The sequence below is a fragment of the Natrix helvetica genome (assembly GCF_964273705.1).
Source record: "Natrix helvetica genome assembly, chromosome: 1".
In the NCBI taxonomy this organism is placed as follows: domain Eukaryota; kingdom Metazoa; phylum Chordata; class Lepidosauria; order Squamata; family Natricidae; genus Natrix; species Natrix helvetica.
In genome coordinates this window covers 347,567,140-347,586,085 of record NC_138548.1, presented here as the reverse complement: position 1 = coordinate 347,586,085, position 18,946 = coordinate 347,567,140, and the positions used below count along the sequence as shown (strand labels likewise).

Here is an 18,946-nt window from a genome sequence, read left to right as displayed (position 1 = left end):
GTAGTCATGTTATCACTTGAGGAGCAATGAGGAAGCCAGGTTCACTTAAGAACCATGTTACTATTTAACGACTGCAGTGACTCACTCAGCAGCCCTGGCAAAGAAAGGTAAAAATGAGGCAAAAGCCCACTTCACTGTCTTACTTAGCAACAGAAATGATGGACTCAATTGTGGTAAGTCAAAGACTACCTCTCCAAGGACAAGTCGATAGAGTTGGAGTTTGGAGAAATCAAACACAGTAAAAAAAAACTGGTGACAGAAAGCAGGATGGCTATATGTCATCACTGATGACACAAAGATGGATATGTAAGGATCCAACAAGCTGGTCTGCCAGACAAAGGATCCAATGGTGGGATTCAATTTTTTTTACTACCGGTTCTGTGGGCGTGGCTTGGTGGGCGTGGCAGGAGAAGGTTACTGCAAAATCCCCATTTCCTCCCGATCAGCTGGGACTCGGGAGGCAGAGAATAGATGGGGGCGCGGCCAGCCAGAGGTGGTATTTACTGGTTCTCCGAACTTCTCAAAATTTCCACTATCGGTTCTCCAGAACCTGCGAATATCACCTCTGAAATGATCATCCTGAGATCATGAAGAACCAAAAACATTTTTTAAAAAAATTGGGACAATACAGAGGCTTTCTGTATGTCACTGTTTATTCCTGTCCAAATTAGGAAAGTGTGACCTCCACATGAAAGCTATGTGATCTGGCAATAGCTGAACAAACGTTATGCCTAAATGAGCTTTTATTTTCAGTTTTGAGTTTAAAGAATTTTATCATTCGAAAACTGACTTCCTCTGCCCCAAAGTTGGAATTCCCCCACCCATTGCAGCTTCCACTGGTAGGCAGTCTTAAACCTCCCACTTTTTATTCTGACTGCATTTTTTTAAGAGAGGAAAAGGTTAGTCTTGACTTTGCCTGGAAACTTATAAAACTTCAGAAAGAGAGATGTTGAACAATTGAAGGCCTGAGCAGCCAAAAATGAGGTATGTCTCTGGGATGGTCAAAATGATTTTTTTGAAATGCGATTTGGGGTGGGTGGGTGTCTATAACATTTTAATAAAATTTATATTAAAGAGATGACCAAAGAAGGAGAGTGGATATCAGCTGTTCTAGGAGCAGGGATACTTAAACCTAGAATATGTTACATTACTGGGACTCAAGTCTAGAAGAAGGATCTCCAAACTTGGCAACTTTAAGATGCGTGGACTTCAACTCTCAGAATTCTGGGAGATGAAATCCAGAAGTTTTAAAGTTGCCAAACTTTGCGTGAGATAAAGAATATTTGTGCACCTGCAGAATCCTTTTTCTTTCTTTCTCTACGTACCTACCCATAAGTGATGAGTATAGTTTTCAGACTAAAGGAGGTATTGAATTGGGATGAATGAAAAGTGGTGCCTCATAGCAATGCATTTAGATCTGCAGATTTTTTAAAAAAATATACAAGCAAATGTCTAATTTGGTACCTTTACTGAAACACCAGTGTGCCCTTACTTCCTAAGAATAACAGGGGACAGTAAATTTCATTGTGGCACATTAAAAACTGACACATGGCCCCTGACCTGATTATATTTGGAACTGGAAGCCTTAAAGTTTAAAAGAACATCAAAAAGGCTTTGTTGTTGTTGACCCTTGAGAAGTTGCTTTAAAATAAAAAAAACATTCCTGTTATTTTAAATATAGTGAGACTACATTGAGTTTCCCCAGTATGTTGGCCTTCTAAAGGATTTTATTTACTTGTTTGCTTTTAATGTTTATAGTTTTAATATTTTTATATGGCTTTTATCTTGATTGGAAGCAGCCCCAAACTTGGGATGGGATAGGTAGCTATACTGTGTAGATGATGATAGATGGCAGATAGATATCTGATAGATAATGATAGAGAAGATAGATAGATGATAGGTAGATTGATAGATAGATAGATAGATAGATAGATAGATAGATAGATAGATAGATAGATAGATAGATAGATAGATAGACAGACAGACAGACAGACAGACAGACAGACATGATAGCTATATGATAGCTATATGATAAATCGACAGATAGATAGATAGATAGATAGATAGATGATAGATAGATAGATAGATAGATAGATAGATAGATAGATAGACAGACAGACAGACAGACAGACAGACAGACAGACAGACAGACAGACAGACAGACAGATTGATATATAATTAGTAGATGTAGACATGGAGCTTTTATTTTAGAGATGCTCTCTAATTTATTGTAATATGTTATTTTAACTGATCTCCTGCACTTAGTCATAAGTGTGTATTAACTACTGCTGGTGTAATTCTATCTATATATAAAGTATACATGTGGGCTTATAGTAAAGAAACCAGGAAATAAAATAAAATAATAAAAACAAAGAACGAAAGCTGCCTTAACAATAATAGCCATTCACAAAAGAATTGTTTCTCATGACCCAGATGTTCCTTCACTGGTGAACTAATTCACAGGGTAGAAAGAAAGGCTTTGTTGCCTGCTCAAGCCACAGGAGATGTGAGACAGATTCTATTAGGATGTTGTTGTTTTTTGGCTTTCGTATACGTAAATAATTTCAAACTCGTGCCATTTTGGGTGCAAAGATGAGTGATCAGAAAATTAGAGTCTTCGTGTGGCATGTTAATCGAGAACATCTCTGTGAATATTATATCTCAGAGGCCTTGAGGCATGTTAGCATAGTTTACACATTTAAAATGTTTTAGGGGAAAATTTACTGAAACAAATTCAGCTTCAGGATAAGATCAATGAATGATTTTGTGCTTTATTTATCTATTTATTTATTTAGATTATTCATATCCCGCCTGTATTATTTTTACAAACAACTCAAGGTGGCAAACATTTCCAACACACTTTCCTCTCACTATTTTTCCCATACCATGGACTGAGAGAGAGAGAGAGACTGGGCCTAAGTCACCCAGCTGGCTTTCATGCCTAAGGCGGGGCTGGAACTCACAGTCTTTTGCTTTCCAGCCAGGTGTCTTAACCACTAGACCAGTGATGGCTAACCTTTTTGTCCTCGTGTGCCCACACACACAATGCAATGCGCCAAGCTCCCCTGCGCATGTGCATGTGACCCCCCCCCCGTGCTCCCTCTGCTCCCGCTGCTCAAAAAATTTAGCAACCGGTTCTCTGCCCAATTGCTGGGCGGCCATGGCCATGGTGGGGGTGGCCTACTTGGCCTCTTGCACCATGACAAGGGTGTGCGTTTTCACCCTTCCCAGGCTCCGGAGGCTTCCCTCATAACTCCAAGAGGGCGAAAATCACTTCTCCTGGGCTCCGGAAGGCCAGAAACAGGCTCAATTCCGGAACTTGCAGGAGGTCCATTGTTTGCCCTCCCAGAGTATCCACGTGGGCCCTGCACTTACCTGGCATCCAAAATGGGCTCCGTGGAGAATCCTGGACCAAAAGGGAGCACAGGGGGGCCGCACTGCACACCCCGTGAATGCGCGTGCATCTCCCCCATGTGCCGCAGGGACCCAAAAATCAGCTGGCCAGCGGAGCTGAGCTGGGGTGACACCTCACGTGCCCGGAGAGAGGACTTCATATGCCATCTGTGGCATGCGTGCCATAGGTTCGCCAATTTGGCACTAGACTAATTGCCCTGGTGTGTCTGTGTCATTGTGAGTGAATGAGTAAATGAGTTACTTGGCAAGAATGCAGAAACAGTTTGCCAGATCAATTCTCCTCCTGTGACGGTTTTCTGGATGAGCCTCAAGTTCTGGGACTTCTTGAATTCTTCCACCTCAAGTACCAAGTAGATGCAACACAACTCTAAATCTTCTTCAGGAGTGGGCTGAAGTGGCAAAATTGCCTTCTTCGATTAAAAAAAAGAACTTTAGTTTCCACATGGAAACCGCTTCTGAACTTCATGCTTGAGGTGGAAAAGAATGAACATCTGACTGGGTTTTACCGATTAGACTGATAGATCTTCATAGAAACGACTTGTTCATACTATTATGAAAAAGCAAAAAGCTGTGATTTGATCTTGATTCCTTATTTTACTGTAACAGAGAGAGTGGAAGTCAGTGCTTCTTATTCTTTTTTTTCCTCTTTCTTATCTTTCCTCACTTCTCTTTCCCTTCCTCACCCCCACTGCTTTCCTATTTACTTTGTATTCTGTGTTTTATAACGCTTTATAATTCAATAAAAGGTGTTGACAGATAATTCAATCTTCTCCAAACCCTTCTAATGTCTTGAGACCAGAGCCCTCAAGATTCCCTGGCATTCTTCATCCAGTTCCCCGCTACCAAGTGGAGGATAGTCAACTCAGGCTGGGGTTCAGTGACAATCAGGCCCTACCCACTTAACGTCTTATAGAAGAACAGAAGACTGATTTCTTTCAAACTGAGCCTCCCAGAGTCTCATAAATGAGCCAACCAGGAGCCTCAAAAAGGCAGCTTGGTTCTTCCCGGCAGGCTTCAGCCCAAATGAAGTGATGTTGTTGTATGGATTGAGGAGAAGCTACAAGTGTTTTTGAGAGGTCCTCATTTGCTCCTACAACTTTAGAAATGATTGTCTTTTGCCCTGACCTCTGAGAAGACCCTCTGGGCCACCTTGTCCCCAAAGTGCTATTTTTTTTTCCAAAAGGCAACTGGACTTTCTTGGTTTTTTTTACAGTACAATACAATACAATAGCAGAGTTGGAAGGGACCTTGGAGGTCTTCTAGTCCAACCCCCTGCCTAGGCAGGAAACCCTATGCCGTTTCAGACAGATGGCTATCCAACATCTTCTTAAAGACTTCCAGTGTTGGGGCATTCACAACTTCTGGAGGCAAGCTGTTCTAACTGTCAGGAAATTTCTCCTCAGTTCTAAGTTGCTTCTCTCCTTGATTAGTTTCTAGGAGAAACTAATGTTTCTTTGAAAACATTTCACTTCTCACCCAAGAAGTTTCTTCAGTTCAGAAGTGAAACGTTTTCAATGAAAAAAACCCCAAGAAATTCCAGTTGCCCTTTGGAAAAAGCAGCTTTGGGACAACCATAACCTGGATGGTTGAGAATCTCCATAAAGCCCTGAGCCACTTTGTGTATCAGATTCTTAATTCTTCCTTCCAAAATCCAAAAACGCCCCGCTAATATCTTTTTAAGAACTCACCACACATTTTACCCCTGGGGTTTCCCTGAGAAGTCTGGTTCTGACAGCTGAAAAATTTCCCCTCACCCCCAAATGTGGTACCATCTAGTGACCTAATGAGTGGGAAAATGTCTGAGGCGTCAGGGGAAGGGAAAGAATAGGGGCATATGATTATGTGATAGGCAAACACCTTGGGGAAATCCAGGAGACTGGGGCTGTTATCTTAATAAATAGAAGAAAATTCACCTCATTCAAGGAGAGAGTTAGAGCTGTGCAGTACTGCTCAGATGGTCATTTTAAAGGTATTGATGAAATTATTGGGTCTGTATGGGTAGTCCACAATATAGGAACCCAATTGGGGCCAGAACTTCTGTTGTGAGGGAGGGAGGGAGGAGCAAGAAAGCAAGGAAAAGGAGGGAGGGAGAAAGGAAGGAGAAAAAAGAAGAAAGGAAGGAAAGAGAGAAAGAAAGAAAGAGGGAGGGAGGAAAGAAAGAAAGATGGAAGGAAGAAAAGGAAGAAAGAAAGAGAAAGGAGGGAATGAGAAGGGAGGGAAGGAGAAAAAAAAGAAAGAAAGAGGGTGGGAGGAAAGAAAGAACGGAAAAGATATTATCTTATAAAATTTAGATAAATTTGGGGGGGAGAAAGAAAGAAAGAAAGAAAGAAAGAAAGAAAGAAAGAAAGAAAGAGAAAGAAAGGAGGGAGGAGAAAAAAGAAGAAAGAGAGAGAGAAAAAGAAAGACAGAAGGTTGAAGGAAAGATAGAAAGAAAGACAGAAAGAAAGGAGGGAGGAAGAGAGGAGAAAAAAGAAGAAAGGAAAGAAAGAAAAAGAAAGAAGAGGGAGGAAGGGAGGGAGAAAGTAAAAGAAGAAAAGGGAAGGAAAGAAAGAAAGAAAGAAAAAGAAAGAAAGAAGAGGGAGGAAGTAAAAGAAGAAAAAGAAAGAAAGAAAAAAGAAAGAAAGAAAGAAAGAAAGAAAGAAAGAAAGAAAGAAAGAAAGAAAGATTATTTTAGCAAATTTAGGTACTGCCCATGTCACTCTTGCAATGAGTTGGAAATTTTAGAAAAACTTATGGGGTTCTTCAGTTCTGAGAATGTTTTTACAGAAAATGCAATTACCAATTATTGAGAGAGGATTTAAGTTTTCTGAATCTGCAGTTATATCCTCAAGCTTAGCTATTGTTTATTATTAAATAGTGGGATTCCACGTTTGATATTAATTTTCCAATTTAGGCATCTTTAGTATATCCATAAATAGCACCTTTGGCTGATGGAGAGCATTAGGATCTAAATACAATAGAACTGTAGTATCCCAGGAAACAATTGTATCAGTTACACAGCTATGGAACGGAATGTCTAATAAAAACAGATGCAATCCTTTTTCCCATGCTGTTGATTTTATGGAGAAATCCAACATTAAAACTTGGGGGGGGGGGGGATTGTGATATAGAAAAAAATGGATGAAAGCAATGTGATTTATTTAATGATACATTGGTTGGTTGGTTGGTTGGTTGGTTGGTTGGTTGGTTTCTTTCTTTCTTTCTTTCTTTCTTTCTTTCTTTCTTTCTTTCTTTCTCTTTCTTGTTCTTATTTATTTATTTATTTATTTATTGAGGCTGTCCATAGTGAGGAGTCCAATACAGGTAGTCCTTAACTTACAACAGTTCAGTTCATCTCAGGGGCTGCCACAAAGAAGTGGGATTTAAACTATTCTCCAAAGTACCTGAAGGTAGGACAAGAAGTAATAGATGGAAACTAATCAAGGAGAGAAGCAACCTAGAACTAAGGAGAAATGTCCTGACAGTTAGAACAATTAATCAGTGGAACAGAAGTTGCCTCCAGAAGTTGGGAATGCTCCAACAGTGGAAGTCTTTAAGAAGATGTTGGATAGCCATTTATCTGAAATGGTGTAGGGTTTCCTGCCTAAGCAGTGGGTTGGACTAGAAGACCTTCAAGGTCCCTTCCAACTCTGATATTCTATTCTATTTAGTGACCATTCTAATTTACAACAGCACTGAAAAAAAGTGACTTATGACCATTTTTCACACATAATCATTGCGGTATCCCCATGGTCACATGATTTCCATTCGGATGGTTGACAACTGACTCACATTTATGACGGTTGCAGTTTCCCGGGGTCACGTGACCTCCTTTTGTGATCTTCTGCCAAGCAAAGTCAAAAACCAGAACCAAAAACCAGTCTGGGAAAACCAGATTCATTTAGCAACCGGGTTACTAATTTAAGAACGGCAGTGATTCCCTTAACCAATGGGCCGAGAAAGGTCGTAAAACGGGGCAGAATTCACAAATTTCCCACCTAGCAACATAAATTGCTACAGGACGACCTGTGGCAAAGTTCAGAGGTGTCAATATTCTTCCCATCCTGCTTCTTTGAAGTCCAACTTTCCCTTTCAGGGCGTGCCCCAGAGGAGACCATGACTTAGATGTTTTGATCTTGGTAGCTTATCTTTTGTTTGAACAATTTGTTTTGCTTCCCAGCTGCAGCAGAACGACCTCTTCTGAATATTTAAAAGAGAAGGAAATTGAGCCACTCATCCATTTTGACAAGGTGGGTTTTCCGTTGTCATGTTTTATAATTATTGTGATGTGTGTGTGTGTGTGTGCGCGCGCGCGCGTGTGTGTGTGTGTAAAAATCCTTGACTTACAACCGTTCATTTAGGGACCGTTCAAAGTTACAACAGCACTGAAAAAAGTGACTTTTTTATTTTACATTTTTATTTTATTTTTAAACAAACAAATAACATAAAACACATACAACCTTTTTCCCTTTCATATAGCGTGTCGTTTGGTTGCAAGATTTTGTGCGTCCTTTCCATGCTCACCACTTACAATTATATATCGAATCACAAATTGTTCATTAGATAAACATAAGTACATTATTATTAAATGTCATTTTTTCAACTGTAATTATTATTCCTTAATTATAAACAAGATATTCTAAATATTGAATCCATACATGCAACCTCATTTTGCATCGATAGTTCAACTCCAATTATTATTCCTACATTTTAAACAACAGTTTCATTTAGGGACCGTTCAAAGTTACAACAGCACTGAAAAAAGTGACTTATGACCATGGCAGCGTCCCCATGTTCACATGCTCTAAATTCGGATCCTTGACAATGGATCCATACTTATGACGGTTGCTGCTAAGTTCTCGTGCCTACGACCGTGCGCTGCCTGTCATCCGTGAAGCACTCCTATTGGCTCCGGCGTGCTGTCTGACTGGCGGGAAAATCCGAGGCGCCCCATTGGCTAATTGTCTGACAGCTCGGTGTATAAAAGAGCTGTCAGACAGCAAGTGTTCTTGGTGTTACCGTTCTAGTTGTGATTAAAGCACTTCAAGCAAAACTATCTCCTTGTCTTCCCTCAGAGCTCAGTCCTGAGCAGTTACTGTGTCCCAGTGTGTGTGTGTGTGTGTGTGTGTGTGTGTGTGTGTGTGTGTGTGTGAGAGAGAGAGATGTGATCCCCTTTTGCGACCTTCTGACAAGCAAAGTCAATGGGGGAAGCCAGATTTGCTTAACAACGGGGTGACTAATTTAACAACTGCAGAGATTCACCTATCAAATGTGGCAAGAAAATGGGACAGAACTGGCTTAACAAATTTCTCCCTTAGCGAGATACATTTTGGGCTCAGTTGTGGTCGTAAGTTGAAGACTGCCTGTATCTCACTCAGCAGAAGAAGTTTCTGACTCAATTGTGGTCGTAGGTTAAGGACTGCCTCTGCAGGGGTGAAATCCGACAGGTTCTGACAGGTTCTGGAGAACCGGTAGCAGAAATTTTGAGTAGTTCGGAGAACTGGCAAATGCCACCTCTGGCTGGCCCCAGAGCAGGGTGGGAATGGAGATTTTGCAGTATCCTCCCCCCAGGAGCGGGGTGGGAATGGGGATTTTGCAGTATCCTTCCCCCTGTCAGACCCACTAAGCCACACCCACCATGCCACACCACGCCCACCAAGCCACGCCCAAAGAACCAGCAGAAAAAAAATTGAATTCCACCACTGACTCCCTGTACTAGCTTATTATGGGCATGAATAGGCTGGAACTCAAGTTGGCTGGGCCAACTCTACATGACTTGTGTTTGTTGATTGACTTCCATTCTTAACAGATGCCTGGTGGACAAGTGGAAGGAATCGTGCCATCTCAGCACCCGCTGCTTTGTAACACCCTGCCCCAGTTTGTGGGCCTGGACTTCCCCCTGGACCATCTGCTGGAGCAGATAAGGCCTGACCTGAAAATCAGGCAGCAGGTGGCTGAGCTGGAAACCCGCCAGAAGACCTTGGAGAACATTGTCTCAGTTCTGAGCCGGGAGCTGGGCAGAAAAGAAGTGGCCCCTGACGTCCGAATTGGAGAAGCTCTGGCCAGGATCATCTGCCTGGAGGAGAAAGTAAGAGGCGCCTTTTGGAAAGACCTCATGTCTCCCATGAGAACTTATAGAGTGGAGGTGGGGAATGATTGGCCCTTTTATAACTTGTGGACTTCAACTCCCAGAATTCCTGAGCCAGCCATGACTATCTCAGGAATTCTGGGAGTTTAAGTCCACAAATTACTTTCTTCTTTTGTGCCATATCCATCATGGGACGTTGGAGCTCATGTTGGCGATCCCATTTTTATCAACAGCCGCACGAAAAAGGTCTGCTGAGTTTTGTCCCAACCAGCCCCTTAGATTTTGAAGCCATGATCTTCTTCTCATTTGCCTTTGTTGGAAGAAATGTCCATCTGGGGTCAGTTCCAAGTGGGGAGAAAGACACTGGAAACATGGAACTTGCTTGGAAAGGTGGTTTAATGGTGGACAGGACCACGTGGTTTGAGGTCCCGGGCAAAAAAAGAGCACATGGGTGAGAGAGGGAGAGAGAATTATACCCTCTGTTGGGCTTTGAACTTGCTTTCTGTTCCTGTGGCAAGAAATGTATCCTGATTGGTTGTCAGACTCCTATGGGGAAGAGGTGGTATTCAGCAGGTTCTGACCAGTTCTGGAGAACCGGTAGATACCACCTCTGACTGGCCCCGCCCCCATCTATTCTCTGCCTCCTGAGTCCCAGCTGATGGGGAGGGAATGGGGATTTTACATATTTTTCCCTGCCACGCCCACCAAGCCACGCCCACCAAGCCACGCCCACAGAACCGCTAGTAAAAAAAATTGAATCCCACCACTGCCATGGGGCCATGCAGGTGTACCTTTGTAGGTTGTCTTGAGTCCCAGGCTTGGTTGACTCTTGCTGGGTGATAGTCATGAAGAGGCATTGGGCAATTCCTATGATGGCTTAATGGCTTTGTCCTGGTTTGGATCTTGAGTGAGGGCTAATCCTATCACCCTGGAGCGGAAGGTCTTTTGTCTTGTAGATAAGGTGTCCAAAGCGTGCACACACCCGAACCCCCCCCCCCAATGCAATGTGTGTGCGGCCCCTGGGCACGCACCCCACCCTGCATGCATGCATGCTGCCCGCATGCATGTTGCCCGCATGCATGTATGGCTCCCCACATGTGTGTGTGCTCCCCACATGCACCCTGCTCCCCTCCCCACATGCACCCCGCACCCATCCTGCACCTGAAAACCAGTTGGCCGGTGGGAGGCGCCCACACATGCACCATGGAACTGAACTGGGGTGACGGCTCATGTGCCCACAGAGAGGGTGTTGTGTGCCACCTCTGGCACATTTGCCATATCTTCGCCATCACCGCTTTATACTTTTTCTCTTCCATTGTTATTATCGTTCACTTGTCTCTGTGAAGTAATACAATGTCAGGTTACTGAATCTAATTGAAGGTATCCGTATTTTTCTTAAAAGTTTCCATGTTTTCCTTCCAGGTAGAACAGCAAGATTCACTCTTGGCTCTGAAAGATGTGATGATCAGCAGCTTGGTGTCCCGGATCCAGGCTCTGGAACATACCAGCTACGATGGGTGTTTCCTTTGGAAGATCCCCAGAGTGGGGCTTCGAATGCGGGAAGCTCAAACCGGCAAACGGCCTGCCCTTTATTCCCCCCGTGAGTGACCAAAAAGAGGGACGTGAATGGAAAGGGGGAAATTGGCTTGCTAGAACAAAAATCCCTGCTTGGTGGCTGTGGAGATTCTCCATCATGCAGGTCATCGTAGTCTCAAAGGTGCTTTTTTCTTCAAAAGTCAACTGGGTGGTTGTTGTTTTTTCTTGAGGAAGGAAAAGACGTTTCACTTCTCATCCAAGAAGCTTCATCAGTTCTGATTCAATTCAATTTCAATTTATTTGTGCTTCTAGACCGCCCCCTCTCCCAGAAGGGACTCGGGGCGGTGTACAGTCCATAGAGAATATCACAAAAATACAATAAAAAATTAAATATGTACAGTTTGGAGGAGGTTAAAATGCAATTAAAAGAACTGTACAAAGCTGAATAAATATAATTTTTTAAAATCCCTAAAACAGACACAATAGATTAAAAAACCCTAAAATGATGGCAGGGGGATGCAAGGATAGGTACCGGCCAGAGGTGGCATTCAGCAGGTTCTGATCAGTTCTGGAGAACCGATAGCGGAAATTTTCAGTAGTTCAGAGAACCAGTAAACACCACCTCTGGCTGGCCCCGCCGCCATCTATTCTCTGCCTCCCGAGTCCCAGCTGATCAGGAGGAAATAGAGATTTTCCCCTGCCACGCCCACCAAGCCATGCCACGCCCACCAAGCCATGCCCACATAAATGGTAGTAAAAGATTTTGAATTCCACCACTGGTACCGGCCATTGAGACTGACGGCAGGGGATGGAAAGATAATTCTGATAGGAGGATGTGGGGGGAGAGAGAAGTGGAAGGATTATATTTCTTTGCAATGCTACTCCTTCCATTCCCCTCACCTGCAATCCTATCAGAAGCAGAGGGCGAGACAAGAAACAATGGATGCAAACTAATCAAGGAGAGAAGCAATCTGGAATTAAGGCGAAACTGGAGGTTTTTAATAAGAGACCAGACAGCCACTTGTCTGAAATGATACAGGGTCTCCCGCTTGAGCAGGGGGTTGGACTAGAAGACCTCCAAGGTCCCTTCCAGCTCTATTTTATTCTTTCCTTCCATCTCCTCGCCATCCAGTCTCCACTGTCAGTACCTATCCTTCCATCCCCCATGCCATCAGAACTGATGAGGCTTTTTGGATGAGAAGTGAAATGTTTTCTTCTTCCTCCTCCTCAAGAAAAAAAACAGTCCAGTTAAATGCACCTTTCAGATGCCGGCTTTGTGGTTGACTTTCTGACCACAGTATCATTTCTGTGGGCTTGCACTATGGGGACACACAGGAAGATCCAGCATGGGCTTCCTGCTGAGACTATAAAACTTGCAAATGCGTGGCCCCATTCAGAAGTAGGCACTATGGGACGCTGTCAGACCCTTTGTTGCTGCCACCGGGGTTGAAGAGCCTAGGAAGGAAGGAAGGAAGGAAAGGGAGAAGGAAGGAAGGAAGGAAGGAAGGAAGGAAGGAAGGAAGGAAGGAGAAAAGATGGAGAAGAAGGGAAGGGAAGGAAGGGAAGAAAGAAAGATAGAAGAAAGGAAAGAGAAAAGATGGTAAAGGGAAGGGAGGGAGGGAGGAAGAAAGGAAAGAAAAGATGGAGAAGAAGGGAAGGGGGAAGGAAGGAAAGAAGGAAGGAAAGAGAAAAGATGGAGAAGGGAAGGGAAGAAGGGCGGAAAGAAGGAAGGAAGGGAAGAAGGAAGGAAGGAAGGAAAGAGAAAAGATGGGGAAGAAGGGAAGGGAGAGGAAGGAAGGAAAGAAAGAAAGAGAAAAGATGGGGAAGAAGGGATGGGGGGAGGAAGGAAGGGGAAAAGATGGAGAAGGGAGGAAGGGAGGAAGGAAAGAGAAAAGATGGGGAAAAGGGAAGAGGGAGGAAGGAAGGAAAGAAAGAAAAAGAAAGAAAGAAAGAAAGAAAGAAAGAAAGAAAGAAAGAAAGAAAGAGAAAAGATGGGGAAGAAGGGGTGGGGGAGGAAGGAAGGAAGGTGAAAAGATGGAGAAGGGGGAAGGAAAGAAGGAAAGAAGGAAGAAGGAAGGGAGAGAAAAGATGTAGAAGAAGTGAAGGGAAGGGAAGGAAGGAAAGAGAAAAGAAGAAGGGAAAGGAAGGGAAAGAGGGAGGGAAGGAAGAAAGGAAGATAGGAAAGAAGGAAGGAAGGAAGGAAGGAAGGAAGGAAGGAAGGAAGGAAGGAAGGAAGGAAGGAAGGAAGGAAGGAAGGAAGACAGATGCTGGGAAGCAAAAGTGCTTGTTCCTATTATTGTGTTTATTTGCAAAGTTACATCTGGGACCCACAGAATATCCCCTGGAATAGTAGAGGGCATCCTAGAGCCTTCAGTTTTGTCCATGGCCAAAATGCTATTGTCCCAGCTGCCATTTTATGGAGAAGGCAAATCCTTCTTGTGAAGGCACCCACAGAAATTAACTCTGAAGGTTCCCATTTCCTTCAGGAAGTTTATGCTGCAGTCGAGTCTAGCGAAAGGACCCATCGGCATTATTGTTCTCGCTCCTCTTTGCATCTCGCGTTTTCCTCTCCTTCGTGCTCCTCCAGCATTTTATACCAGCCGCTATGGCTACAAGCTCTGCCTGAAGCTTTTCCTGAACGGAGATGGGGCCGGTACTGGAACTCACCTTTCGCTCTTCCTAGTTGTGATGAAGGGAGAATACGATTTCCAGCTGAAATGGCCTTTCCAACATAAGGTATGATGGAGCTTCTGAACTGGTGGTAAGGGGGCATGGCATAGGAAGCTCCTTCCCTCCCTCAATTCTCCAGGCTGTGGCTGCCACCTGTTCTCCCAAGCGGCAGCTACAGGTTCAAGGGGATTCTCAAAGTGCATACCAACTCTTTTTGGGAGAGTGCCATCCCCCAAAAAAGGGACATGGTGGCTCAGTGACTAAGATGCTAAGCTTGTCGATCAGAAAGGTTAGCAGTTCGGAGGCTCGAATCCCTAGCACCGCATAACGGAGTGAGCGCCTGTTACTTGTCCCAGCTTCTGCCAACCTAGCAGTTCAAAAGCACGTAAAAAATGCAAGTAGAAAAATAGGGACCACTTTGGTGGGAAGGTAACAGAGTTCCGTGCGCCTTCGGAGTTTAGTCATGCCAACCACATGACCACGGAGACGTCTTCGGACAGTGCTGGCTCTTTGGCATTGAAACGGAGATGAGCACCGCCCCCTAGAGTCAGGAACGACTAGCACATATGTGCAAGGGGAACCTTTACCATCGTAATCAGGTGCAAAAGCCCACATCCACTCTGCCTTGCTAGAATTAGATTTACATCCAGACCTCCACAGCTCTAAGCAGGGTGGATAAAAATCGATGATTTTGTTTAAAAATTAAAAAAAAAAACTTTAAAATTTAAGTCAGATTTTTTAATATCCTATTTATTTTAACAAAATGCTTTTTGGAGTAAAAAAAAATCTATCTAAAGATAGTTTTCTATTTAAGATACGTTAATAATTTAGTTTATTCGGCATGAAATGGAGCTTAGTTACGTAGCACGAGGCTGTATATTCTGCAATATTTACATTTTTGGTAAACTCATTCAAAGGATCTAAGCTCTGCAAGCTGAGATAACCATGAGATAAATCATAAAATAAAGTTCAGGAATATTCCTTTATCCCATTGTTTCGCAAATCTATGTACACTACAAACTGTACGGCTGTTTGAAGAGAAATACCTCTGTACCACCAGGCTCTAAGTGTGAAGAGGAAGGGCAAGCAGTAAAAATGAAAGTGAAACCTTCTAAGCAGCTTATGAATGTAATATTAAAGAGCACCTGTCAATTCAGATCCATCATGGCAGCACCTGCTATCGGGCATCCACTCACCTGCTGCCTGCCACGCCCCTCACCTTATTGTGTCAGGGCTGCATCACCAACCGTCCAGTAAAAAAATTGCTTCTGTGCAAAATGGCGGCACCTACGGCACAGCAGATAAATCCGGTTCGGGGGGGAGGGAGTCCCCGGCCAAGTTATTACCTACTCGGCCAAACCAGTAGGAACCCACCTCTGCAGCCGCCCCATTAAAGTGAATGAGACTGCGGGTGAGAGGAGGAGCCGTTGCGGGACAGAGACGACAGTTGCTCTTTAAAAATTATGCTTTGAATCAGTGTTTCTCAAACTTGGCTACTTGAAGATGTCTGGACTTCAACTCCCAGAATTCCCCAGCCGGCTGGGGAATTCTGGGAGTTGAAGTCCGGACATCTTCAAGTGGCCAAGGTTGAGAAACACTGATTTAAATCGAGTTGATTTAAATCAAGCCTTTTTCCTAGTGATTTAAATCGACTTGATTTAAATCAAATCCACCCTGGCTCTAAATTCTGATAGCGTCTCTTCAAGAGCCAAGGCAGAAACATACACTTGTTGTGAGCACACAGGAAATCCTTGACTTTTACAATAGTTCATTGAGGGAACCCCTTGAAGTTACAGTGGCACTGAAAAAAGTGACTTATGGCCATTTTTCACACTTACAATCGTCGCAGCATCCCCATGGTCACGTGATCCAAATTCAGACACTTGGCAACTGACTCGTATTTATGACGGTTGCAGTGTCTCGGGGTCATACGATCACCTTTGGCGACCTTTTTATATGCAAAATCAATGGGGAAGCCAGGTTCACTTAACAACTGTGTGAATAGCTTAAGAACTGCAGTGATTCACTTAAGAACTGTGGCAAGAAAGGGTGAGGCCTATCTGTACCGATTATGCTTGAGCCCGTGCCAATGGATGGCCTTAGCTGGTAGAAGTCTGCAGATTCTCCGTCATGCAGGTCATGGTTGTCCCAAAGGTGCTTTTTCAGGAGGCAACTGGATTTTCTGGTTTTTCTCTAAAAGGATGCAAATGACCAGCTGTCTGCAAGGAATATAAATCCTTCCATTGCCCACCATCCAGTCAGAGTTGAAGAAGCTTCTTGGATGAGAAGCAAAACGTCTTCCAGAGGAAAAAAAACAAAGTCCAGTTGCCTCCTGAAAAAGCACTTTTGGGACCTCAGCTGGTAGCTTTATGTAGTAAGTGTTAGTACGAAGACAGTTGAACCTCCCAGGTACCCTGAAATGCTGGGTTCTAGAGCTGGACCTTCTCCCCAAAAATCACACCCCACATTCTTGACTGCCTAAGCTAGTCCAGGTTACAAGTCATGGTCTTGAAACACCCCAAAAGTAGTCTGGCCGACAGACAAGGAGATACGTGGCCCCAGACCCAATGCTATCTAGTTTAGTGCACGTAAATTGGTGCGCATCATATAATACGCAAAATACAATATAATTAATTTCTTCCTCCTTTAAAACTTAGGTGACCTTCACTTTGTTGGATCAAGTCAACAACTGTCACGTTTCCACCGCCTTCCGTTCCTTGGAGTCCTCGTCTTCATTCCAGCGGCCGATCAACGAAACCAACGTGGCCAGCGGCCTCCCCGAATTCTACCCCTTGAACTCACTCCACGAACCAGGGGCTGGCTACCTTCATAATGACATGTTAGCCATTCAGGCTGTGATTGACACAAAGGCTTAAACTAATGGGCAACCTTCATCTCAGATGTGAAGACCAAATTACCAGCCCCAGTTGCTCCGACATGATGGGATGCTCCAGAAAGTCTGTCAAAAGAAAGAGAACTACCACTGCATTTATTTTTTCCGATCTCTACTCAACAAGGCGACAATTGAGGAAACTCTGTGGAGCTTACTCAACCCCTTCTCTATTACCCATACAATAGCCCAGAGAGGTTGAAGGACTCCCTGAAGTCTGTGTTCCTAATGCAAATTTGAATCCATTAATTTATTCTAAGATCTGCATACCACAACAAGATCAGTGGCGGGATTCAAATTTTTTTTACTACCGGTTCTGTGGGCGTGGCTTGGTGGGCGTGGCAGGGGAAGGATACTGCAAAATCCCCTTTCCCTCCCCACCCCACTAACCTGCTTTCCAGCTCCGTTCTCCTGTTCAGGGCAACAAAAGATCAGCTGGGAGGCAGCGAGGGCGGGGCCAGCCTATTTGCCGGTTCTCCGAACTACTCAAAATTTCCGCTACCGGTTCTCCGGAACCGTCAGAACTGGCTGAATACCTCCTCTGAGCCGGATGGATATGCAGAATCCAAAATATTATGTTAAGAGTGAAAAGGAGATATAAACCTATTTCTAGTTTATAGATACAAATCCATTTCCAGTGCTTGGAAAGGTAAAACTATTTCTTCTTCACATCCTTGGCAGAAGAGGTGGACCTATTGATGTTTTGTTGATCATTAAATATATTTGTCTTATTTCTTATTATGTATTGGCTTGGTTTTTATTATTTTTTGTTATTACAGGCAGTCCTCAACTTACAACCACAAGTGAGCTCAAAATGTATGTTGTTAAGCGAGGCATTTGTTACGCGAGCTTTGTCCCATTTTACGACCTTTCTTGCCACCACTGTTAAGTGAATCACTGCAGGTGTTAAGCCAGTAACACCGGTGTGAAGTGAATCTGGCTTCCCCATTGACTTTGCTTGTCAGAAGGTCGCAAAAGAGGAATCACCTGATCCCGGAACACGGCAACCATCATAAATATAAGTCAGTTGTCAAGCGTCTTAATTTTGATCACATGACCAAGGGGATACTGCAACGGTTGTAAGTGTGAAAAACGGTCTTAAGCTACTTTTTTTCAGTGGTGTTGTAACTTCAAATGTTCACTAAATGAACTGTTGTAAATCGAGGACTACCTATATTTATTATATTATTTTTTTCTTATTGGTTATTTTCTGATCGCTTTCTTTATGCGCCAACCAGCAGAGTCTGGATGCAACCATTAAAAAGATGGCTTCGACTTTTTAAACCCAGCCAAGTCAGATTTTTCTCTGCAATGGAAACCACGTTCTGAAGATCTGGGGTGGCTTTGAAGACAGCTGAACCAGAGGTGACATTCTGCCAGTTTGTACCACTTCACCCAAACTGGTAGCGGAAATCGCGGGTGGCCCTGCCCACCCGCCCCGGCTCTACGGCATCCCATTTAGGCCCTTTTTGTAGAAAAGCACATGCGCAGAAGGCTGAGCTGGCAGGCTCACATTTGCGAACTGGTAGAGAAGGTAAGTGAATGCTACCTCTTAGCTGAACCCATGCTGTTGTGAGACAAATCAATGGCAAAGGGACAACAAGGCAGATCTTGAAGATTGGGACACAAGTTGTGGTGGTGTTAACGGTTAAAAATCTGTTTCCTTTACCGTATTTCACATGGAAATACTACACATACGAGAGCATGCAAATGCAAGTAGATGAATAGGTGGGAAGGTAAGAGAGTTCCGTGGGTCTTTGGTGCACAGCCATGCTGGCTATATGACCACAGAAATTTTCTTTGGACAACGCTGGCTCCCTCGGCCAAGAAACGAAGAGGAGCAGCATTCCGTAGAGATGGACACGACTGGACAGGGAAACCTTTACCTTTTTATATGTAGTCCTCGACCACAATTGAGTCTAAACTTTATGCTGCTTGTCACTGCGTTAAATTGTTTGCTAGCTTGAACTGAATAGCTCAACTGAATAATTACTGAAAGAGTTACTGCGCAGGTCATAAGGTCTTATCTGACAATGATGTACTGCGCCTGCTCTTCACACATTCCAGAGACTTCTCTTTCCTTTTTGATCTTTGTCCGTCTGCCAGGAAGCAGGTAGACAAATTGCTTCTGCCAAAATGTAACAATTAGATAGATTTGTTTTATTTCTTCATTTCTTATTTTTGTATTAAAGCTTGTTTTTAATTAGAATATGTTTTCCGGGATTTTATTTCTTTTTTCGCACCTCAAAGATAATGCTGTTTGGAAAAGCCGCGATCTAAGACCTCATCTAGTTCAGGGTGAAATATCTTCCCCTGACAATTAATGGCAGCAGAGATGGTTATAATTTACAGCGAGACAGTTGCTAAGT

General features: G+C 43.6%; 1 protein-coding gene and 1 long non-coding RNA gene across 2 annotated transcripts; both read left to right on the top strand.

Annotated features, from left to right (window-relative positions):
- Positions 1-349: 349 nt before the first annotated feature.
- Positions 350-17,776, top strand: LOC309396534. Its single transcript, XR_014176126.1, has 2 exons — positions 350-413; positions 16,929-17,776. It is a non-coding gene; the product is annotated as an uncharacterized lncRNA (long non-coding RNA).
- LOC309396321 (TNF receptor-associated factor 1-like) lies at positions 868-17,776 on the top strand. Its single transcript, XM_081961364.1, has 6 exons — positions 868-984; positions 7,574-7,643; positions 9,203-9,481; positions 10,904-11,081; positions 13,605-13,753; positions 16,345-17,776. The coding sequence occupies exons 1-6, from the start codon at positions 980-982 to the stop codon at positions 16,561-16,563; spliced, it is 900 nt and encodes a 299-aa protein (XP_081817490.1). The 5' UTR covers positions 868-979; the 3' UTR covers positions 16,564-17,776.
- Positions 17,777-18,946: the final 1,170 nt, after the last annotated feature.

Excerpts from the sequence above, each read along its gene's own strand:
- LOC309396321 (XM_081961364.1), top strand. Across the intron at positions 11,082-13,604 it reads GCCTGCCCTTTATTCCCCCC|CATTTTATACCAGCCGCTAT; the intron begins GTGAGTGACCAA and ends GTGCTCCTCCAG. Across the intron at positions 13,754-16,344 it reads AATGGCCTTTCCAACATAAG|GTGACCTTCACTTTGTTGGA; the intron begins GTATGATGGAGC and ends TTTAAAACTTAG.